This window comes from Colletotrichum spaethianum (genome assembly GCF_022836535.1).
Source record: "Colletotrichum spaethianum MAFF 239500 DNA, contig12, whole genome shotgun sequence".
NCBI lineage: Eukaryota > Fungi > Ascomycota > Sordariomycetes > Glomerellales > Glomerellaceae > Colletotrichum > Colletotrichum spaethianum.
In genome coordinates, this window is record NW_026054782.1 from 264,661 (window position 1) to 286,576 (window position 21,916).

At 53.8% G+C, this 21,916-nt stretch overlaps 10 protein-coding genes across 10 annotated transcripts; 5 read left to right on the forward strand and 5 right to left on the reverse strand.

The window, feature by feature from the left end:
- Window positions 1–1,364: 1,364 nt before the first annotated feature.
- On the forward strand, window positions 1,365–1,583 carry ColSpa_05395 (uncharacterized protein; the record flags this gene model as incomplete). Its single annotated transcript, XM_049271607.1, has 1 exon — window positions 1,365–1,583. One exon carries the CDS (start codon window positions 1,365–1,367, stop codon window positions 1,581–1,583), a length of 219 nt encoding a protein of 72 aa, XP_049127564.1.
- Window positions 1,584–3,190: 1,607 nt separating this feature from the next.
- ColSpa_05396 (putative ATP-dependent helicase) lies at window positions 3,191–4,446 on the reverse strand (the record flags this gene model as incomplete). Its single annotated transcript, XM_049271608.1, has 4 exons — window positions 3,191–3,559; window positions 3,628–3,779; window positions 3,843–4,284; window positions 4,342–4,446. The coding sequence occupies 4 exons, from the start codon at window positions 4,444–4,446 to the stop codon at window positions 3,191–3,193; spliced, it is 1,068 nt and encodes a 355-aa protein (XP_049127565.1).
- A 400-nt stretch (window positions 4,447–4,846) lies between these two features.
- Window positions 4,847–6,183, reverse strand: ColSpa_05397 (putative global transcription activator SNF2L2; the record flags this gene model as incomplete). The annotated part of the gene is made up of 5 exons (XM_049271609.1): window positions 4,847–4,958; window positions 5,009–5,061; window positions 5,116–5,195; window positions 5,381–5,485; window positions 5,709–6,183. The coding sequence occupies 5 exons, from the start codon at window positions 6,181–6,183 to the stop codon at window positions 4,847–4,849; spliced, it is 825 nt and encodes a 274-aa protein (XP_049127566.1).
- A 1,775-nt stretch (window positions 6,184–7,958) lies between these two features.
- On the forward strand, window positions 7,959–10,132 carry ColSpa_05398 (pre-rRNA-processing protein esf1; the record flags this gene model as incomplete). The annotated part of the gene is made up of 2 exons (XM_049271610.1): window positions 7,959–8,258; window positions 8,576–10,132. The coding sequence occupies 2 exons, from the start codon at window positions 7,959–7,961 to the stop codon at window positions 10,130–10,132; spliced, it is 1,857 nt and encodes a 618-aa protein (XP_049127567.1).
- A 424-nt stretch (window positions 10,133–10,556) lies between these two features.
- ColSpa_05399 (uncharacterized protein) lies at window positions 10,557–10,784 on the reverse strand (the record flags this gene model as incomplete). Its single annotated transcript, XM_049271611.1, has 1 exon — window positions 10,557–10,784. The coding sequence occupies one exon, from the start codon at window positions 10,782–10,784 to the stop codon at window positions 10,557–10,559; it is 228 nt and encodes a 75-aa protein (XP_049127568.1).
- A 377-nt stretch (window positions 10,785–11,161) lies between these two features.
- ColSpa_05400 (tRNA-dihydrouridine(16/17) synthase [NAD(P)(+)]) lies at window positions 11,162–12,378 on the reverse strand (the record flags this gene model as incomplete). Its single annotated transcript, XM_049271612.1, is given in 2 exon segments — window positions 11,162–11,811; window positions 11,826–12,378. The coding sequence occupies 2 exon segments, from the start codon at window positions 12,376–12,378 to the stop codon at window positions 11,162–11,164; spliced, it is 1,203 nt and encodes a 400-aa protein (XP_049127569.1).
- A 1,089-nt stretch (window positions 12,379–13,467) lies between these two features.
- On the forward strand, window positions 13,468–16,310 carry ColSpa_05401 (lymphoid-specific helicase; the record flags this gene model as incomplete). The annotated part of the gene is made up of 5 exons (XM_049271613.1): window positions 13,468–13,978; window positions 14,074–14,387; window positions 14,444–14,966; window positions 15,216–16,140; window positions 16,199–16,310. The coding sequence occupies 5 exons, from the start codon at window positions 13,468–13,470 to the stop codon at window positions 16,308–16,310; spliced, it is 2,385 nt and encodes a 794-aa protein (XP_049127570.1).
- Window positions 16,311–17,194: 884 nt separating this feature from the next.
- ColSpa_05402 (uncharacterized protein) lies at window positions 17,195–17,902 on the reverse strand (the record flags this gene model as incomplete). The annotated part of the gene is made up of 1 exon (XM_049271614.1): window positions 17,195–17,902. One exon carries the CDS (start codon window positions 17,900–17,902, stop codon window positions 17,195–17,197), a length of 708 nt encoding a protein of 235 aa, XP_049127571.1.
- A 984-nt stretch (window positions 17,903–18,886) lies between these two features.
- On the forward strand, window positions 18,887–20,048 carry ColSpa_05403 (aldo-keto reductase yakc [NADP(+)]; the record flags this gene model as incomplete). Its single annotated transcript, XM_049271615.1, has 3 exons — window positions 18,887–18,996; window positions 19,050–19,403; window positions 19,472–20,048. The coding sequence occupies 3 exons, from the start codon at window positions 18,887–18,889 to the stop codon at window positions 20,046–20,048; spliced, it is 1,041 nt and encodes a 346-aa protein (XP_049127572.1).
- Window positions 20,049–20,579: 531 nt separating this feature from the next.
- Window positions 20,580–21,473, forward strand: ColSpa_05404 (putative hydrolase; the record flags this gene model as incomplete). Its single annotated transcript, XM_049271616.1, has 1 exon — window positions 20,580–21,473. One exon carries the CDS (start codon window positions 20,580–20,582, stop codon window positions 21,471–21,473), a length of 894 nt encoding a protein of 297 aa, XP_049127573.1.
- Between the last annotated feature and the right edge of the window lie 443 nt (window positions 21,474–21,916).

The window sequence follows — 21,916 nt, forward strand, 5'->3', positions numbered from 1 at the left end:
GGACATCGAAGACGGTCTAGCCCCCGCCTGAAGCCATTGAATCCACCAACATACCGGAGACCTGCGTCTTAGACATGGCCCACGGTATCTTCCGTCCGGTGAATCAAGTTCACCTCCCAGGCCTTTGAACCGCAAATTCTTATGTCTGCCGCCCGTCCAGATAGTCAATACCAAAGCTTTGGTGTAGAAGAGGAATGTAACGACATCTGCTGCCACTCCCAAAATCGTCGATTGTATACAAGTTGCTCTCAAGGCGGGGTCTGGGTCCTAAACTCAGCTTATAATGGGAGCTATGACGTTCGTGAGCCTTCCCATGGTTTCCTTTGGAGTCTCGCAGGCCGTAGGCTGATTAGGCCAAAGGACTTTCTGCCAAACTATGGAGGCAGTGTGTCGACCCAGTGCACAGACTTGTCTGGCACGCGGAATTGCATGGCTACTGGATATTCTGAAGTAAAATGCAGGCATACATCATCGAACTTCTCATGAACCTGGCCAAGGGTGAAGAAAACAGGCCAGTTATCCAGCCTGCAAGAACTTTAACGCAGCAGCGCTCGCGCTTGGTGTCAGTTATACACTTTACCCCAAACCGTTGCCGGATTTGCTCGAAAGAAATGCGCTTGGCGAATGAAAGGCAACCTCGTCTTGCCCGCGACTTTCGCGGGAAGTTTGTGATAGGACCTCATGCGCCCTGCCCCTGTTTGCCTCCAACTTAAACGCGCCAAGCCTACAATTTGCAGCGCGAAGTAAATCCACCATGCCTTACAGCTGATATTCTCAGACTTCGTCTCAACACAGCGAGTGAGTCAAGCGCGTGACCATCCAGCTCCAGACCTCAAAGCAAGAAATAGAAGTTACACTTGTTTCGATCGGAGAAAGCTAGAGAACTCTCCCGTGATCAGTGCTAAAGGCCTTTCCTGACATGGCAACTCTTTCTTTCCTCGAAGAACGTTTGCCGAGCTGATGCCGGCTCAGGAAAGCCTTTGTGGGTCTCAACCGGGGGCTTGACGCGGACATTTCTGGAGGATCTAGGTCCTACGAGGACCTTGAGATGAACCAAGGCCCTGGTCAACTGTTTCACACGGCCGACCCAACAGATAAACAAAGCCAGTCAACCAATGTGTGTGGTAGGCACTCCGTCGAGAATGACGGCAGCGCTATGATCGCCTAGGGGACCAACAGGTACATGAGATCGTTTGGGCACGGACTTCTTTGGGCTGCCTGCCCGCTGAGAGGCATCTTGAACGAACAATCAGACGCTCCGGGACCCGCTCCGAAGACTTGATTGGGTTACCGTCCTCAGCTAGCACGGCGAGCTTGCGGAAAAGCTAAAGTGAAACGCGCCCTATTCCAGCAGAAATGTCACGATGCCGAAAGCTGGAGAGCGCATTCACAGACCTCCTGTTCGCGATGCCACGCACACCACGCATCTCATTGTCAGTGTGGGTATGCCCCGGGAATTACGGGCTCAGTCGCTGATCGTCCTGAGGCGCTCGCCGGAGTCGAGTCCGGTGAGAAAGTTCTCTTTCAAGGCAGGGTCCTCGCGCCAGTGTCTCCCCCGGGTGCTCCTCTGGACGGATCTATAATTAACATTCAGGCATCTTGTGACTTGATACTGGGCCCGTCTCAAATGGCTCTTTGCGTATCTAGACTACAACTAGCGGCGGCGAGGGGCCATAGGGCAATACCTCTAGATGGGTTACTGGGTTTGCAGCTTTGTTTTGAGGCGATGAAGATATCGAGTGCTCACTAGCGCTCATTGGAAAAGCCTAAATTCCGGAACGGATATCGAGACCAATAGGAACATGGGATTCCTTTCGGAATCAGGTCCTAGGCAGGAGGACCAAGCTTCGAGAGAGGAGGCAGGATGTCTTGATTTCCTGCAAGATTGCAGGGTTGCTTGTCCCGGAGGTGTGCTCCCTGGGTGTGTCGATTCAGCGGTAACCCAACCACGAAGATCGGGGTGCTACTTAGAAAGGAGCCCCGGAAGCTCCCTTGGATCCGCGAGGCTTGCACCGCGGCCTCGAGCCATTTACAGCCGGTGGGCCTTGATTTAACGTTTGTTTATGATTATCCATGACGGGACACCACCTTGCCCCTGACAGCACCCCTTCCCCTATTGTCCACGGTCCGGGGTCAAGAGGTTGCCCTTCTTGATGTATAGAGTTGGACGTGTGCTGGAGCAACGGCATCAACATGGACAGAGAGGTGTTTCGTTCACGTCTTGCCGGCGCATCTCGAACCTCGTGTGGGATAACTGCAGCGGGGACTTTGTGAGAGTATCGTCGCCTTCCGCAGCCATTGCGGGAACACTGCCGGAACGTGGTTTGACGTGCATTTGACGTGCATTTGAATCGCTTCCCGCTGCCCCGTCCCGCATGGAAATGGTTATTCTTGCGATGAAAGCTCGGTATCAGGACCGCAGCTTGCGAAGAGGGATCCCCGCGGCTGCCGGCCTCAGATTGGGGGCCTTCGTGGCCCGGCTCTGCGCCATGAGGTTCCCCTGTGCGGATTCAGGGGTGGGTCAGGGGCGTGGATCTTGAGTTCGGGCCCGGCTTGACGAAGGTGACGCCTTGATTTTGTCCTCCTTGGCCTTCGTGGCGGATTCATGCCGCGGGGGTGGGTTTGCTGGAACAGCTTCTGCGAAACGACTCTGGCGGGAGAGTGGTGAGAGTCAAGCTTGGTTCTAAAAGACTGCTCCGTGAAAGATTGATGAGTTCACGCGAGGTCTTTACATAGGAATAAGGCATATCATCTGCACACGCGGTCGAGTCCTGGTGAGAATCAAGTCTCTTGTGTTTTCTATCTAAAGTCTGATACCAATGCCTGCTTCTTCCAACTAGCTATGTCCGTGTGCCTAGTTACCAGGTCGCAGGATATACTCATGATCGTGTGCTGAGATCCGCCAAGTCGTTGTGATGAGCGGAGGCCCCTGCCGTTGTCGTTGCTGGTGTTTCCATCTCGAACTACACCTCGCAGGCATCCATGCCGCTCGTATCTGGAGGGAAAAAAGACAAAATATCAAAGGAAAATCGCTGGGTGTCTTTAGACCAATCATAGAAGTAGACGGGAGATGGATATACCAACTCCTCAACGCTCCACTACAAATGTTCGCTGCGCGCAGCATAATTCGCAAGAGTGACTCTCGTCGAACAGCCCTGTCACGCCTCGTCCTTCAAGATCGTGGAAGGAATCATCGAATGCCCTGCGGACCATTCTCTCGCTCGATGTCGTCGATGATGCGTTGCTTGAGCGCCTGCCATGCGGAGGGGGCGGTGATGGCCATGGTCTCGTACTCACCAAGTACCTCGGTGTTGCGGCCGTCATCCTGTAATGTGTGTTCGATTTCCCCCGTCTTGCGATCCTGCAGGTTCGTAATGTACTCGTCAATGGTACCCCGGGCCTTTATTACGACAGCGTGGGATGGCTTCAGCTGGCCCATTCGATTCACACGCCCGTTTGCCTGGTCGCCCGCGGCCTCGTTCCACCACGAATCGATCTGGATGACCCTATTCGCGCAGGTCAGGTTCAGGGCCTGTCCACCCACTTTCATCGATGCAATCTGTCAATGTGGTTACAAATGTCAACATACTTGTTTAGTAGTCTTCACTATGGGTCAATATGACTTACAAGAATCTTGACCTTTGGATCCTTCTTGAAGGCGTCCACCGCTCTGAGCTTCTCAGTCGATGTGAGCTTACCATTGAGGTAGACGAACGGGATGTCTTCCAGGTTCAGGACGATGCCCAACAAGATCGCGGTCTTGATAAACTCGACAAAGACTTTCACATCGAAGTTAGCAGCGCAAGAAAACGAGGGGGATTATACATGGATCCGCCACTTACCAATGATCTTGTCGTTGGGCGCCTCCATCTGCCACTGGAGAACAATCTCCTTGGCAACTGTCAGCTTTGTCCCAGGGCATGGGACGCCATTATTCTCGTTTACGCCGATCATGAGATACGACGAGTCTCCCTCCTCAAGTCCGGGTAGGTTGTTGATGTAGTCGCCGCCGTACTTGCGACGCGACTTCTTCTTCCTCTCGCGTCTCTCTTGTGCCTTGCGACGCTTCTCCTGCGCTTTTTTTTTACGAGGCGTGCTATCGTCTGAATCCTCACTACCGGACTCCTCAAAGTCTGAGGCACACTCGGCAGCCTTGGATAAGAGAGTTGGCACTGGAGTAACCTCGTATTTGTCAAAAGCCTTTTTGCAAGTTGGACACCTGGAGTATGTTGTTGATTTGTACATGACCTGATAGAGGCATTGGCTGCAGAAGACGTGGTTGCACTGTAAGACGTTGGTAAGTAGCCTTATCACAGTTGCAGTACCTAGAGATCAACATACCTTAACAATGCGCATAGGCTCGGCCTTCTTCTTTTTATTGCACACTCCGCACTTGATCTTGCTAGTGTTCTTCTCGGCAATGGTGTAATCAAGCAAATGTGCCATGCTGAACACTCCACCAAAGGTCGACTTTCCGAATGGATGCATCGGGACGTAATTTCTTTCCCGAGGCGTGAGCTCAGGAACCTCTTCTCCGTCACTCCCACCGGCAAAGGCGGACAAGTTAGATGGGTCGCGTCTGCCGAAACATTTGCCGATTTGATGATATACCCATCTGTTCCCTTCAACTTCCTTCAGACTATCAATCAGACTTTGGATGACGTCGTTTTCAATTTTCTCAAGAAATGACATCTCCAAGAGATATGGGTGAGAGATTGCCCGTCTTTTCTGTAGCATCGAGACTATAGGAAAGGGGGGCGTCTGGTTGTCGAAGTGATGACTGATTGCACTTGAGACCATGTCAGCAGAAAAGGACTCAGTGGGAATAGGAATATGAATAGGCCCCTTACTCGTAAATCAACTGTTCTTCTTGGGAAAGGTTGACCCAACGGACCTCAGCGTCGAACTGGGGAAGGCCCTCCAACATCTGCTTCCCAAGGAATTTGTCCTCGTGGCTCCTGTCATTCATCAGTCTCTTCTCCAAATGAGAACGCTGAAACAAACTTACCGGCGAATTGTTATCAGGTTGATTAACGCGTCCAGCTTCTTGCTGGCATTGGGCTGGGTCATGATTAGCTTTGAAGGACCTTACTTCCGTTGAACTCCAGAACATACCCCTTTCTTGTAGATCTTGTTGAACTCTTTCTTGGTCTCAACGCCCTCGACCCCGATGAGCTTGACATAAGGATAGATTTCTGCGTTCTAGTGAGTAAGCATGAAACGTTAGGTCGTGTCAAGAGGCGCCTACCTTTGCTCTGATTAATCAGTGGAGTTCCGCTGAGTCCCCAGACTCTCTTGCTGTATAAATGATAACAAGCGTTGAAGGCTGTCGTCAATTTAGGTTAATTGATACAAAGATAAACCAGTAACGAAAACTTACTCTGTGTCTCAGAGTTCTTGATTGTATGAAGCTCATCAAAAACAACTCGGTACCACTCAATGCCGAAAAGGGGGCCGGCAGTATTCTTCACGGCGTTATGAAAATCTTCAGTTCCTTCGCCATGGGTCTCGGCTAGAGCCGACAGCTTCTTGATAGACGGGTATTTGAGGAGTTCCTGATACGTGGTGATTCTGAGAGAATTTGTCAGGTCAAATCATGATCAAAGTCGCCAGATGGTATACTTACACGACCTTGTACTGTGCGATCTGACTTGTTTCCAAGTTAGTAGTTCCTTGCTTGAAAAGGAGGACATCGCTCGATTGAATACAATCTGTATGCTGGGAAATTGCTTCCGTCCATTCCTTCAGGACATTGGGACCTGGAACAACCACAAGAGTGCCACCGCGACCCGCCTGGATGTCCTGAGGAAGAGGAGGGCATCCGACAATGAGGACAAGACTAGTGAGCGTCTTGCCCATACCCATCTGGTCACCAAGGATTCCTCCATGGGGGCGGTCATCAGCGTTCTCCCTCATGACCATGCGGGCGGCCGCTTGCAGTTGCCAGCCTCGAATGGGCGTCCTCATCCCCTTCAGCTTGTAGTCAGAGGTGCCGATGCAGTCGACATTTGCAAGGCCCCAGATCGTCATTCCAAGATTTGCATCTCTCTTCTGGGAAGCAAGATGCCTATTGCTGTCACCTTCAGTTGTTGCGGCGGCGATTTGCTTCCTCCGACTGCTCTTCGACACTTTGACCTGGTCATAATTCGGGATACCGCCAAGTTCAGGCATGTCGTTAGCCATTGCGATTGTAGTTGATGTAGGTTCGTCCGTGTCACTGTGGCTATTTGCTGACGACCTTTGCTGTCGTCGTCTTTTCGCTTTTGGTGGTTCTAAGAGGATGTCAGAGACCCCCGCACTTCTCTTCAAGCTGATTTGCTTCATGAAGTCCCTTTTCAAATCTCTCTCAGCCTTTTTCTTCAGATTTGCGATATACTCTTGAGGAGTTCTGGCCCTGCGCATGGGCTGCAGGTCTTGGCCGACGTTGTCGTTCGTGAAAGCTACCCGCTTGCTTTTCCTCGTAGCAGCCTTTGTACCTATTGCCGGGCCCTGAAGATCGTCTTCGGACGAGTACTCAGGGACGTCCATTCCTAAGCCATCAAAATCTGCATCTGCATCTGCAAATGGTAGATCGCTTGGGTGGAACTGGTTCGGTCCCTCCATCTCGTCCGGGATGGCATCGGTGCTGATAGGCAGACGAGTATTAGAGGAGCCCGGTTGCTCGGCTGCGTGATCGGCTGGCTGGTCATTTGATGTTATTGTGTCCGAACTGGCTGGACTACTGTTAATGTTGTGTTTCCTTACCACCTTGTCTTCTTGTGAGACAAGAAAACCCGGATCCTCAGATATGGTGACAGTCGAAGGCATGTAGGGATAGGAAGCAAGTCGAATGGGATCTTGCAACTCATTTGATCTTATGGCCTGTTCTTGAGGCGCTGTCTCATCGGACAGGGAGGAAGGGTCAGCAAGAGTAGCTTTGCCACGGGGGAAAGTGGAACCCGGGACTTCGGTGTGTGAACCAAGTGAATCGCTGTAGGATTCCGAACTGATGCTCGAACAAAGCGGAAGGTTCACTTCCTTACCCTCGGAGGAAGAGCTCATGATGAGTGAGTAGAGCCGAGCTGAGGTAAGAAAGAAGGACGCGGGTAAAGAAAATCCAGCCTCTATGGTAAGAAAGAGGGACAGTCCGGGGAGTGAGGGTAGGCAGTATCGTAGATGAGTGTGAAGAGAGCTTGATGTATGAGGTATCAGGTTAAGCTTGGGCTTGATGGGGTATGGGATGGCTTATCGAGTGTCAGAGCATCTAGGTTGTTGAGGTATTGGAGAAGTTGAAGGAGTAGATGGGTCAGGAGAAAGATGGTATTTTATAAGCTGGGGATGAGGAGGAATTGGGCTGTACAGCTCAAAGCACTTGAGGAAAGAACGGCGGAAATCTTGAGTTCTGAACAATACCGGGAAGGCACGAAGTTTGGAAGCAGCTTGTTAAGAGGAAAGTGCAAAAGGGGGGGATGCACCTGCCTGTAGCCAAGACTCACGTATCGGTAGTTTGGAATAGTTTCATCTAGTTGGCTTGTATCTGGTTAATAATACTTCTGCCGCTCTCTCATGTCGTCCTTGTGCCATTTCTACGAGGAGTGCTAGAGAGACGGAGGGCTGCTGCGAAAGAGATGAGACAGCTAATCAAGGAAAATAAACCTGCAACGAGTTTGGGAGCGGGGATCTTCATGGTAACAGCACCAGTGACTACAACAATGTCGGTACAAGCCAATCTTCTAATCTGCGAACAACCTCACTTTGGCTGTAGGATAGCACTGACGGCTGGTCACGGTTGACTAAGGTTGGCTGGTGCTTGTTGGAATCCTCGGTGAAGCTCACCGTGAAGTGCCCTGACCGCCTTGACGGCAGAAAATGAGACCCACTAAATTTTCGTCGACCCCATGCCCGAATTGCATTTTCCAGTGCATGCGACACGGCGAAGATTTGCAACATTCTGCAATCATCAATTCAACACCGTAGTCATGTCTTCGAAATCGAGCAAAAATGGCAAAATTGCCGACTCTCGGTTCTCGAACTTCGAGACCGACCCCCGCTTCCGCCTCCCTTCCAAGAAGCAGACCAAGACGACAATCGATAAGCGATTCTCGCGCATGCTGAAGGACGATTCCTTCACATCCACCGCAAAGGTCGACCGTTACGGCAGAAAAGTCAAGTCTGACACCAAGAAGAAGGCCTTGCAGCGACTCTATGAGCCAGAGGATGGTGAAGAAGAAGGTGACGAGGAACAGGAGGAGGGCATGGAGGTCGAGGCCGACGACATTGTTGAGCGCGAGCTGGCAAAGGCCGACGCCAAGTACGACCCTGCGCGCGGTGGCGGTTTCTCGGAGTCAGAGTCGGAGTCAGAATCTGAAGATGACGACGAGTCGGACGAAGAGACCGCAGCTGTGGCCGACCCTAAGGCGTCCATGTCTCGCCTGCACGACGAGCAGGCCGAGGTTGAGGACGGCGAGGTCACGAACCGGATAGCAATCGTCAACCTCGATTGGGACAACATCAAGTCAGCCGATCTGTTTGCGCTCTTCACCAGCTTTCTGCCCTCGACCGGCGGCCGCATCGAAAAGGTCTCTGTCTACCCTAGCGAGTTCGGCAAGGAGCGCATGCAGCGCGAGGAGCTGGAGGGCCCCCCAAGGAGATCTTCAAGAAGTCTGACGACTCCGACGAGGATAGCGAGGACAGCGAAGCGGAGGAAGAAGCGATCAAGAAGGAGCTGCTGGAGGAGGGCGACGCGGAGGACTTTGACCATGATGCGCTGCGCAAGTACCAGCTCGACCGGCTGCGGTACTTCTACGCCGTCATGACCGTCTCCGACAAGACGACGGCACAGAAGCTTTACGAGGCCACCGACGGCACGGAGTACCAGTCATCATCCAACTTCCTCGACTTGCGTTTCATCCCCGACGACGTTACCTTCGACGACGAGCCCAGAGACGAGTGCGATAAGATGCCGGAGGGATACAAGCCTGTCGAGTTCATCACCGACGCTCTGCAGCACTCCAAGGTGAAGCTCACTTGGGACGTCAACCCCGACGACGCTGCGCGCAAGGCTTCCATCAACCGCGCCTTCACCGGTAGCCGCTCGCAGCTTGAGGAGAACGACCTCAAGGCATACCTGGCCAGCGACAGCGAGGATGACGGCGATTCTTTTGCGGGTTTCGACGACGAGGAGAAGGAAGAGGAGGAAGCGGCAGCTGCCGAGCCCAAGCTCTCCAAGAAGGAACTCGCCCGCCGGAAGATGAGAGAGGCCCTGGGACTGGGCGCCGAGGAGGAGAAGAAGTCTAAAGACGGCCCCGTCGGCGAGATGGAGATCACGTTCACACCCGCTTTGACGGAAAGCAAGAAGGACAGGAAGTCTGAGGAGGAGGAGACGACGATTGAGAAGTACAAGCGCAAGGAACGCGAGCGCAAGGAGAAGAAGCGCGAGGCCGCTCGCGCTAGACGCGAGGGCGGCGTCGCAGCCACCACCAAAGAGGCCGCCGAGTCTGCAGAGGAGGAGATCGGCGACGCGGGAGAAGACCTCGGCTTCGACGACCCCTTCTTCACGACCGACGAGCCGGCGGCGGCGGCCACCAAGACCAAGACGTCGATCCGTAAGGAGGAGCGTCTTGCGAAGCGCGCGGCGCGCGAGGCCGAGGAGAAGGAGAAGGCGGAGCAGAAGGCGCAGCTTCAGCTCCTGATGGCGGACGAGAACGACAACGAGCAGGCGGAGCATCTGGACCACTTCGACATGAATGAGATCTTGAAGGCGGAGAAGCTCAAGAAGAAGAAGGGTAAGGCAGCCAAGAAGCTGGCTGCGAAGAAGGCTGCCGCCGCAGACGGCGACGAAAAGGTCGGGCTGCAGCAGGACTTCAAGATGGACGTCGACGACGACCGTTTCAAGGCCGTGTTCGAGAGCCACGAGTACGCCATCGACCCGTCAAACCCCAAGTTCAAGGGCACCGAGGCGATGCAGAAGCTGCTCGAGGAGGGACGCAAGAAGAGGAAGGCCGGCGGAGACGGGGACGACGAGCCGCCCGCCGAGAGGGACGGCAAGAAGGCGAAGAAGTCCAAGGGGGAGAAGAAGGCCGAGGACGATGAGCTGAGCAGGCTCGTCGCGTCGGTGAAGAAGAAGGCCGGCAGCAAGGCTGGGAAGAAATAGGTGTTTTGCTTGAATTTCCTTCTGTTTGAGGCGCATGGTCATACCCTAGACGGAGGGCAAAAGTTTTTGCAAATGTACAAAGCACGGTCATAAATGCGGGAAGATGAGTATCAAAGGGGGTGGTTCATCTTTTGTGATTACTGTTGTGACTTGCTTCCTAGGGGTATCTCATGCTCATAAAAGAATCTGTTCCTGACCTCATAAGCCGGGCATTCTGTTGCCCGCCGCCCCCCAGCTCTCATCCATCGTGCCTATCCACCAAACCATCATGTATTGTGTGGCCACCTTCCATCACCTGAGCTTTCCTCCATAAGCAGCTTTCCACTTGCGAGACGGGTCTGATGATTGAATATGGCTGGGTATCAAGATGAGGCCGGCGGTAGACCGCGAAGGCGAAGCCGACAAAGCCCAACTCCCGCATCTTTCAGAGCGTGTGGTCTACCGGGGGCATCCGGGTGTCTCGTTGTGGCTGATGTTTCTCGGCTGTGTCCTCGTCGTTGTTGAGGGGGTTGAAGCGGCCGGTGTCCGGGTCCCAATCCAGTTGCTCTTCGTGAGACCAGCCAACGATCTTTGCTAGGACGGCGAGCTCAACGAGTATGCCGACTGAGAGGGCCACGGCGACGACTTTCAGGATCGGTTGTGGTATATCCATGGTGAGCAGGCCTTGGAGGGTTGCGGGGGGGTCGAATAGTGTCGGGACTTTGTAGGAGAAGGTACACAAAAGTCAGGAGTAGGCATTCTGGAGAGGAAAATGTCCGAGTATTCAAGACGTGAAGGCTCATAGACGGCTTGTCGCTCAAAGACAATGTCGTCGTCCGTCTCATGATGCGATGCAAACAGTCGAGGGAAACCAACCGAAAAGAACAGTCAAACGTTCAATGCACAATAGCAGACACGAAAAAGAGACTTATTGGATGCAATGGGGGAATCTTGTTCTAGTTTTTTGGCGATTCGTCAGACCAATGCTACCTTAACTTTTGTTCATCATTGACCATAAAGACATTAGAAATGCTTTTGTTTTCTTTTCCTTTACCGCACAACGGCGTCCTTCAGGCTGGGAACAGTGCAGACACCGCCAGACTTGGTCACCAGCTTGCCTACACCCTGCTTGCCGAGCGCCTCGACGACTCCGGCGTCAAAGGCAACGGCGAGGTCGTCGGTGGTGGTGAAGCCGGGCTGGAAGGTCTCCCAGATCTTCTTCTTGGGGTTCAAAACGCCCTCGGGCTCGCCCTCCCAGCCCTGGAAGTAGACCCTCTCGCCGGCCTTTGCGTCGGCGGGGGGCGTGACGAGCTCGACGGGGCCCTTGTGGTCGTCGACCTCGCCCTCCTTGAGCTTGGGGGAGGCGGCGAGGACCATGGCGCACGACTTGATGCCGCGCATCTTGACGGGCTTGAGGTTGCAGACGACGACGACCTTGCGGCCCTGCATGGACTCGAGGGGCACGAGGCCGTTGAGGCCGGAGCAGACGGTGCGGCAGACCTGGCCCTCGTACTCGGTGGTGTCGTCGTTGGGCTCGTCGCCGACGGCAATGGTGGAGACGTAGAGCGAGTCAGCCTCGGGGTGCTTGATGGCCTTGAGGATGTGGCCGACGCGGAGGTCGATGAGGGCCGGGGACAGGGGCGCGGCGGGGCAGCGGCCTTTTGGGGCTTGGGGGCCTTCTCCTTCTTCTCCTTCTTGGGCTTCGCGTCGCCACCGGTGACAGCGGCCTTCACTTTGTCCTTGGCCTCGGTGACGGCCTCCTTGACCTTCTCGCCGGCGCTCTTGTCCTTGCTGTCCTTGGTGCGGTCGGGGAGGGCAGCCTTGTCACCACCGGCGGCGGCGGCGGCGGCGGCCTTCTCCTTCTTGAGGCGCTCCTTCTCGGCCTTGGCGTCGACGGGGGGCTTCACGTAGAGGACCTCGTCAAGGTCGACCTTGACCTTGTCCTCGGGCTTCACATCGGCGGCGAAGGCGGGGTAGTTCTGGACAAAGTCAAGGTGGCGGACGATGTTGGGGTAGCCCTTCTCGCCGGTGCGCTGCTCGGGGGACCAGCTGGCGACGAGGGGGCGGACGGCGGAGTAGAGGGCGGTGTCGGCCTTGCTGGGCTTGGTGCCGAGGAGGGTAGTGCGGGTGCTCAGGTGGGAGTTGAGGGTGTCGAGGATCGGGGAGGCATCGTCACCGGAGCCGGCCTGCTGCAGGCGGGTGGCGGTGGTGAGCCACTGCTGGATCTCGGTCTCCTCGTTAGGAGTGTAGGTGGTGTTGGAGGCCATTCTTGCGAGTCGAAACGGGGAGACGTTGCGGGAGCTGGGTCGGATGGCGCGCAGAGAGGAGAGCATCGGTGGTGAGTCTGAGATGGAAATTTTGCCAGTGTGGCTCTGCGGGGTAGTGGTAGCAACAGGACGCCCAGGAGGACTGCCCCTCCACACGCCAATTCGAATTGAGTGCCTCAGGCAGTATGCAAATGGTGACCGGACCGGGTTCACGGTGTACCCTCGGTGAGTGGGTTCGTCCCATCGATTGTTTCCTTAGGTGCACACTTCGTTGCCATGCAATTGTTCGTTCACATCGCATTTTAGCTTTCATTTCATTCCGAGTACCGAGAGCCGTTGCGTAGACTGCTCCTTTGGTCATTCTATCTGAGAGCCTACTGCGTGGTTGCCCTTCGCTACCGTTGCTAAACTGACAATCAATAAACCTTGCGTCACACTGGATGCAATCTTCGTATTGACAGAGGGCATGATTGCTGTTAGGTACTTGGGCTTCTGCAATTGTCAAGGGTGCAAATTGCAGATTGCGACGCTGGGGCCTCCCGATCTCTTCTCGATCGCCGACTCTTCTCAATGACGACGGGGTGCCTGAACGACAAGAAAGAAAAAAGAAAAAAGACCGGGACCTAAATTGAAAACGACACGAACCCACGTGACTGCGCCTTTCCGTTTCTTCCTTTCGCGTCGCGCCCCCTGCCTTTTTTTGCCCCGCGGATCGCGCCCCTGGGACAGCTAAAGCCTGTCTGTTCCTGCCTCTCTTCCCTTGCACCTATACACTTTAGCTTTTCCCTCCAACTCTTATTTTCTGTGGAGGCAAGCCTCGAATTCCAACCCTCAGCTCTGTATCACGATAACATACTCTATTTTACCTTTCTCTTTCCTCAATTGCATCATTTTTTACATTTCAGATACGAACGGGCACAGACCAAAGCACTTGAATTTAGCGTGCTGGTGGCAATACCATCATCGATTTTCAGCACGTTCGCTGCTCTCTCTTCGCCCTGGGCTCTTCTAGACGGACAACCGGTTTCCGTGCCACACAGTTCGCACACTCCAACCCAGACTCGCCGTACGTGAATACTGGATTTCAACATGGATTCATCTGCTACCTCGGAGGTGGAGTCGGTCATGTCCACCAACCGGCGTCTTGACACGAGCGCCCCCTCCTCACCTCCCCGGGACGATAGCGTTGAGCCCATCGATGCCGAGTTCAAGAGCATTATGGAAGAGGAGGCCAAAGCTCGTGCTGCCAATGAGAAGAAGACCAAGGCGGCCAAAAAGGCACAGAACGCCAAGAACCGCCGCAAGAAGAAGAATGAGCTGAGCAAAGAAGAGCGGCAGAGGAGGGCCAGAGAGTTGGAAGGCTTGTTAGCAAGATCTGCGGCTTTCAGTGACATGCTCGTTACGAAAACTCAGGCCTTGGGTCGAGTCGGAACCAGTCTGGAGGGTGAAACTCTTGGAGACCACAAACTGGCCATGGCATCTCAGCCCAAGCTCATGACCGGCGGCGAGATGCGTGACTATCAGCTGGAGGGTCTCACCTGGATGGCAGAGATCTGCATCCAAGGCTTGTCCGGCATCCTCGCGGATGAAATGGGTCTCGGTAAGTGTCTCAACTTACCCAATTTGCACGAGAACGTGGCCATTCGGGACACCTCAAAGCCCGCCCCAGGTTCAGCCAACTGACTTTCCCTCCAGGCAAAACCGTACAAACAATCTCCCTTATTGCTCATACCAGAGAGCAAAACTACTTGGGCCCTCACCTGATTGTTGCACCCCTCAGTACTCTATCCAACTGGATGGACGAATTCGAAAAGTGGTGTCCTGAAATCCCCGTTGTGCTGTTCCATGGCGATGCCAAACAGCGGGCCAAGATCAAGAGGGAACAACTCGACCCGAACATTAAGAATGGAATGCCCACGAAGAAGTTCCCGGTGGTCTGCACCTCATATGAGATGGTTCTCAGAGAAAGAGCTACCTTGGCAAAGTTCCAGTGGGCCTTCATTATTATTGTAAGAGACTTCCTTTACATAGTGTTTTCCGGCGTCTGTGTGCTGACCGTTTCCAGGACGAGGGCCATCGTATGAAGAACTTCGAATCCAAGCTGTTCCAGGAGCTTGAGAACTTCACCTCTGCGACCCGGCTGCTCATCACGGGCACACCGCTTCAAAACAACCTCCGCGAGCTTTGGGCTCTCCTTCATTTCCTCATGCCCGGCATCTTCAAAGACTGGGAGGCTTTCGAAGAGTGGTTCAATTTCGATGATTTGCAGGATGAGGAGGGCACCGAGGAGTTTATCGCAGACCGCGAGAACCAAGAGTTGATCAAAAAGATCCACGTCATCCTCCAGCCTCTTCTTCTCCGTCGAGTCAAGGCGGATGTCGCCGCCCACCTCCCCAAGAAGCGCGAGTACATCCTCTTCGCCCCGATGACCAAGGAACAAACAGACATCTACAACGCCATCAATGACAAGAACGTTGACACTCGCGCATACCTGGAGAACAAGGTCGTTGAGCGGCTTACTTCGACCATCGGTGCCCCTACCAAGACGGAAGTGGCTGCGGTTAAGGAGATGGACATCCCAATTCGAAGTAGCCCTAGAAAGGCAACCTCGAAGGCGGCTCCCGAGCCCAAGAAGGCCAACGCCTTCTCAGCCATGATGAACCGAGCTCGAAGTTCGTCTAGCAAGACCGAAAACACTGTAAAGACTACATCCAAAACCCCGTCCAAGGCGTCATCTCGCGCGAGGTCCAAGCGGAAAGAGGCACCTATCCTTGAGACTCCACAGGCGAAGAGTGCCAAGTCATCTCGTCAGTCGACCCCTTCAACCACTACCCGAGGCCGGGTCACTCGTGGGAGGCGCCGTTATGTCGATTCCGATCCTGATGACGAGGACAAGCTTTCCGACGACGAGTTCGAAGCAAAATTGGCGAGGGAGGCCGAGGACGACGACAAGGAGGATGACACAATCGTCATGTCTGCTGAAGAACAGCACCGAGTCAAGATTCTCGAGCAAGCTAAGAAGGAAATGAGCGCCAAGAAGCTTGGCAACCCCGACATGCAACTCCGTCTTGTGTGCAACAGCCCGCACAATTTCTTCGATCCCTGGAGCTATGAGGGCAGTCCTCCGGTCGACGAGAGTATCGTCACCTCGTCCGGCAAGATGCTCATGCTCGACCGGCTCTTGCCAGTCTTGTTCACCAAGGGCCACAAGGTGCTGATATTCAGTCAGTTCAAGACTCAGCTCGACATTCTCCAGGACTATTGTGAGCTGCGGAAGTGGAATGCTTGCCGCCTCGATGGGTCCGTTTCCCAGGAGAGTCGCCGTGATCAGATCAAGGAATTTAATGAAAACCCCGCCTTCAAGATTTTCTTGCTCTCTACGCGCGCCGGTGGCCAGGGCATCAACCTCGCCAGCGCCGATACCGTCATTCTCTTTGACAGCGATTGGAATCCTCAGCAGGATCTTCAGGCTCAGGACCGCTGCCACCGCATTGGCCAGAACCGGCCCGTCATTGTCTATCGCCTCGCGACCAAGGGTACTGTCGAGGAGGAGCTACTCCTGAGCGCTGACGCTAAACGTCGCTTGGAAAAGCTGATCATCAAGAAGGGCTCGTTCAAAACGATGGGCCAGAAGGTGAACCTCAAGGAGGACCTTGACAAGGAGACTCTCAAGTCTCTATTGTTGAAGGATGGCCAGATCTTCAAGCAGTCGGGTGAACACGAGATTCTCAGCGACAAGGATCTGGAAGTGCTTTGTGACAGGTAAGGATTACATCGGGACTGTATTTTATTCTAGATGACGACTAACCATATCTCACAGGAGCGACGAGGCTTACTCTCAAGCTGCCCAAGGCACTGCTAACGCCGACGGATACAAGGTTATCGAGACCACCTCCGGTGGCATTACTATCGCCGGCCAGGACGCTGCCTAATGTAGTACGACTCAGCTTGGGGCTGCTTGTCCTCGACAAAGATGCCAACTTCTCTGAGGGTCCACATGACTGGCTGTGTTGACCCTATCTTGCGTGAGTATCCAGTATGCCTGCAGGCTTTCTAAACTTTCCGTGACCTTGGCGGATTGTCTTGGGGTACCACCATGTAGCCACGATGGCTCAGCTGGCTTGGTGAATCGCCATTTATGGTAAGGGAATGATGATTGGAGCCTGTGGGAGGCCCAATCTGGGGCTGGGAGGAGTGCGAATAGATGTTGCTTATAAGGGCCCAATCGCGGCCCTGGCTTACTTTTGAGAATGGCGGACTATAAGACGGTCTTTGGACAAAACGTCTGGTAGAGGAAGGATGCTTACTTTGTGGAAAGCTACCATTACCCTCTTGTACTATGTACTTCGGATTGGCTTCGGATTGGCGTTCGATACCCGGGAACATATTTGCACAGCATAGCTAGATAGCTGCCAATGAGATTAATCATTCATGAACGCTGCTTGCCATCGAGTGTGATCGCGGCTACAATTCCGCGCGACATAGGTCCAAGTCGGAAACCGAAGCTAGGGAACATGGCCAAGTAGGGGGTTCTACAGGGATCACCCTACCCTCGATACGTTGTGCTTAACCTACATCCGAACCCCATATGTTCACTTGTCACTTCAAGCGCCAAACGCGATGGTGAACATGTTTGCAACGAAGATCATGGGCATGTGACTGGGCCATCTCCGTGCGTGATATCCACGACCTCCCAGAGACCAATGCCCTCCCAAAACCCCCTTTCCGCGACGATGGCTTCCACCCACCGGCCGGTATCAAACATGGCATCCCCGACAAACATCAGTGTCTGCGCAGTTAAGTGAATAGCAAGGCACTACAGATATGGCCTGTAGAGATCGACAATCATGGTGTAGAGCATGCTCATACAAGCAGCGATGACGAAGGCAGTGACCAGCTGCATGAAAGCCCACTCGGTCCTGAGAAGTTTCCGATCAATCCTGTCTACTATTCTCTCCGGGAGGCGCTCGAGCCAGCCATGCAGCGCAGCGAGGCTCCTCTGCGCCGCGGCCGCGGGGTCGTGAGGGATGCCCTTGCACGCCTTCCACACAAAGCGCGAGGTGCTTTCGACCAGCCGGCGGAGAAGACCAAACACGAATGAGATGACGAGGTTGATCGCCAGACTCACCAGCAGTGGCATATGTAGTAGACCGATGGCGAAGCCATACAAATGGGCGAGGCTATCGAGAAACGCGTTGTCTGCGTTGACGACCCAGCAGACCCAGATGGGGCCCACGAAGTTCGGCAGAAGGAAGCAGCCGCCGAGATAGCCCCTGACGAGGATTTGGTTACAGGTGCCTAGGCTTCTGAACAGGTCAGCAACGTTGCGGATTTCTTGGGGCCTGTGCTGTAGGCGCGTGGTCTTGACTACGGCTTTGAGCCAGGTGGTGAGGTAGATGAAGGCGGCGCCGAAGATGTGGTAGGCCGCGCAAAGGTCTGCGTGGTAGAATAGCCCCTCGAGGGGCCGGACGAACACGTCTAGCAAATAGGAGAGGATGGCAGGGGTTCCGTTGTGAATGACCATGGCTGTTGGCCGGGGCTCTGGCTTGCTGGCGCGGAACGGATATCTTCAGCCTGCGGAACGGTTAGCAATGGGATTACGGAGGTCAGCCTGGTGGAAGTTCAGGTGGTTTTTTGGGAGCAAGGTATGAGGATTCACGCTTTCGGGGTTGTGGAAAGCTGCAGGTATATGAGATGTAAGTCAACAAAGCAGACGGCGGGTGCTATTCTCGATTTTCTTCCGTGTTCGGCGCTGGCACTGCCTGGTCGCCTAACAAAGCATTTTGGTTCGCGAAAACTCATTGCCCTTGATGGAACTTTTAATGAGTCCTGGAATTTCAGTACAAGAAAGCCCTTGACGAGATTTGTATGTCGACATATTCAAAAGATTGTTAGGTTAGGCCAAATACCAAGTCGTCATGATGCAAGGGAGTGGGTGTCGGAGTTTAGGGTGCGGGTGCAGCCGTTGCGGCCGATGCGGCCGCATTGACCGCATTGACCGCATCAACCGCATCGGCGCAACTCTCGCATCCCGGAGTTAACCTTACTTTACCGCAGGTGTCAGCAACTTGCTTCTCAGTAACATGGATCAGCTGTGCTTCTTGGAGAAAAGAGTTAAAATTTTTGAAGGCTTACTCCACAGTCATTGCATTCCGGACACGCATGACACGCATGACGAGGCCCTCTTTGACTCGATCTCGGGGTCCATCTGCAAGCCGCTAGTTGTGGTTATGTAATCCAAACACCGTCCATGCAAGATACCAGTTTGGAATCAAACCTATGGAGTTTATCACGCGGCTCAATGATAGTATCGGTATGGGTTTTAGCCTTCTAAGAATGAACGCCTTGCTATCTCCAGTGACTCCAGAAAAGAAAACCCCACTAGACATAGCTTCGAAGTATATAACCTTTGGCCATCCTCTGCAAAAAGAGACTGTCAGGCAAGAAGCATCGCATCCATCCTTGAACAACACCATCACCAAGCACCACACTACAACGCACGAACGACATGTCACCTCCGGCAAACCTTCCCGTCCGCCGCTTGGGCAAAACCGGCCCTGAGATCACAGCCCTCGGTCTTGGGTTGATGGGCCTCAGCATCGCCTACGGCGATGGAGGGTTTGGCTTTCACTCACTTCCCAACGGATCGTCCTAGCTAACGAGCAAACTAGATCCGACGAAGAACGCCTCGCATTCCTTGACCACGCATGGGAGATTGGCGCGACGAACTGGGACACGTCCGACCTCTACGGGGACAACGAGGACCTGCTCGGCAAGTGGTTCAAGCTGCACCCGGAGCGCCGCGCCGACATCTTCTTGGCCAGCAAATTTGCCCTGCGCGGGGAGGTCAAGGATGATGGGTCTTTCGGTTTCAGAGTCGACAGTTCGCCCGAGTATTGCCGTGAAGCGTGTGAGCGTAGTTTGAAAAGATTGGGAGTTGAGAGCATCGACTTGTACTACGTCCACCGCCTGGATGAGAAGACTCCCATTGAGAAGACGATTGAGGAAATGGTCAAGCTGAAGAAGTAAGTTTGAAAAAACAACGTGCCCCTCTCAGTAGAATTCGAAGTACGGACTGTTAATATTGTAAAAGCGAGGGCAAGATCAAGTATTTGGGCATCTCCGAATGCTCCTCCGCCAGTCTTCGCCGTGCCCACGCGGTCCACCCCATCTCGGCCGTGCAGGTCGAGTATAACCCCTGGTCCCTCGAGATTGAAGGCCCCGCAGGCACGAACCTCTTGCAGACTTGCCGCGAGCTCGGCGTCACAGTCTTTGCTTACTCGCCGCTCGGCCGCGGCATCATGACGGGGCGGTACAAGTCTATCGATGACTTTGATCCCTCCGACTACCGCCGGCAGATCTCTCGGTACATGGGCGATAACTTCCGCAAGAACACGGAGCTCGTGGACAAGTTTGCCCAAATGGGCAAAGAGAGGTACGGCTGCTCTGCGGGACAGCTCACGCTTGCTTGGTTGCTGGCGCAAGGCGAGGATGTGATTCCGATCCCGGGGACGAAGAAGATCAATTACCTCGAGGAGAACATGGGGGCATTGAATATTAAGCTGGGAGAGAAGGACGAGAGGGACTTGAGGAAGTTGGTTGATGAGGCAGACGTGCATGGCGATCGGCTTCCAGCGTTTGGAAATTACTCTGATTCGCCAGCATTGTAATCGATTGTACTTAATGATGGATGTGAGATGGTATTAGAAATGCATAGGAGGGGAAGCTCGGAGCGGGTCACCGCCCGGACTTGACTTCCGAGGTTCCGGAACCTGGGGAACTTGGGGAAAGTGTACCAACCTCAACTGGATACTGCGCGTGGGCGCGGCTGCTATGTAGTAATCCAAATTTTGTGGTACTGTAACTTTCCTCGGAAAGCAAGGCCGAATGTCGGAGATCGGAGTGGGGCCCCGCCGTGATAAGCTGCCGGCCCGTATGCGGAGATAAGTTGGCTGATATGATAATAGTTTAACAACTGTCCCGGATCCAGACTTCCTTTCAGACGTCTCCAGAAACACATCTAACATCCTCCCATACAGTAAATTCCCGACTCGTGATCTTTTTATTGCTCAGCAATTCCAACATCTGGTCTGGATCTTGGAATTGAGACTATAGCACATCTGTGAACTTACGCCGTCAGACGCAGTACATCTATCCGCCATTGAGCACTCAGTCTTGGAGCCATTTCTGCCCAATTAAAAATGACTATCGTCTACAAAACTGGCGAGGACGCCCGCCTGGCCTTCCGATCCGGTGCCTTTACCTCAACAACATCCGGCCAGGCCCCGACCTACCTCCAAGCGAACTTGATCATCCTCCCGCAACGATACGCCAACGACTTCCGCCTCCTTTGCCAGCGGAACCCTGTGCCATGTCCATTACTCGCCGAATCAGCGAGCCCGGGTGACTTCAAGAAACTCAAATCCTACGTCCAGAGTCATGATGGCAGCAAAGTCCTGCCGGTGGCAGAGAACATTGATTTGCGACACGACTTTCCTCGTTTCCGAGTCTACGAAGACAGCAAGCATGTACATGTCAATGGTGTCTCGGAGCCCGTCAATGTAGAGGACAAATGGTTGGATGGAGACCATGTGGGCTTCCTCATAGGATGCTCGTTCAGCTTCGAGAGGGCCCTTAGCGAGGCCGGGCTTACGCCGCGGCACCAATTACACAACCGCTCTGTGGCCATATATCGGACCAACATACCACTATGTGCGGCGGGAGTTTTCAAGGGAGCCACTTACGTTGTGTCGATGAGACCCTACAAGCTTTCTGAGGTTGAGAGAGTGCGAAACATCACCAGACCCTTCGTTGTAACCCACGGCGAGCCAGTTGCGTGGGGCTGGGATGGCGCTGAAAGAATCGGCATCAATGACATCACGAAGCCAGACTGGGGCGATGTGACTTTCCAGATTGATGGGAAGAGTGTATTTGGGCCGGACGATGAGGAGTACGTGCCGGTGTTCTGGGGCTGCGGTGTGACGCCGCAAGAGGCTGTGATGCGGGCTGACCTAAAGGGAACGGTAATGGGACATGCGCCAGGGCACATGACTGTTTTGGATGTCAGAGAGGAAGAGATCTTCCCGGCGCTGTAACTTGGAGGCTTGGGCTTGGAACGAGATGCCAGAAGAGAACGAGTTTCGGTAGTCGGGCTGTCGAGCTTGTTTACGGTGACCCTCAAACGGCAGGGGGATCTAATCGCTCTGGCCTCCATTTTGTCCCTTTTTGGTGCCAGTTGTTGGAATTTAATTGGAGACGATTATTTCAAATGAATGGGCAGAGATTTTGGGACCTTTAGGATTATCACTGGGAGTCAGATGGCCTTCAGCATCCCAGTCAAGGTTGACTACAGATTCCAGATTTGCAACAGTGAATACGCAAATCCCCAGCGTTTTCCACAGCCTTTGGTTTTGTTGAAATAATGAAAAGGTAACGAGGCTAACACAATTCATTTCTCTTTGACAAACAATGTTCTTGCATCCATATTTGAGGAGCCCTTGTCTCCTCCGTACCATTTCTGGAAGAGAATAACCGTCAA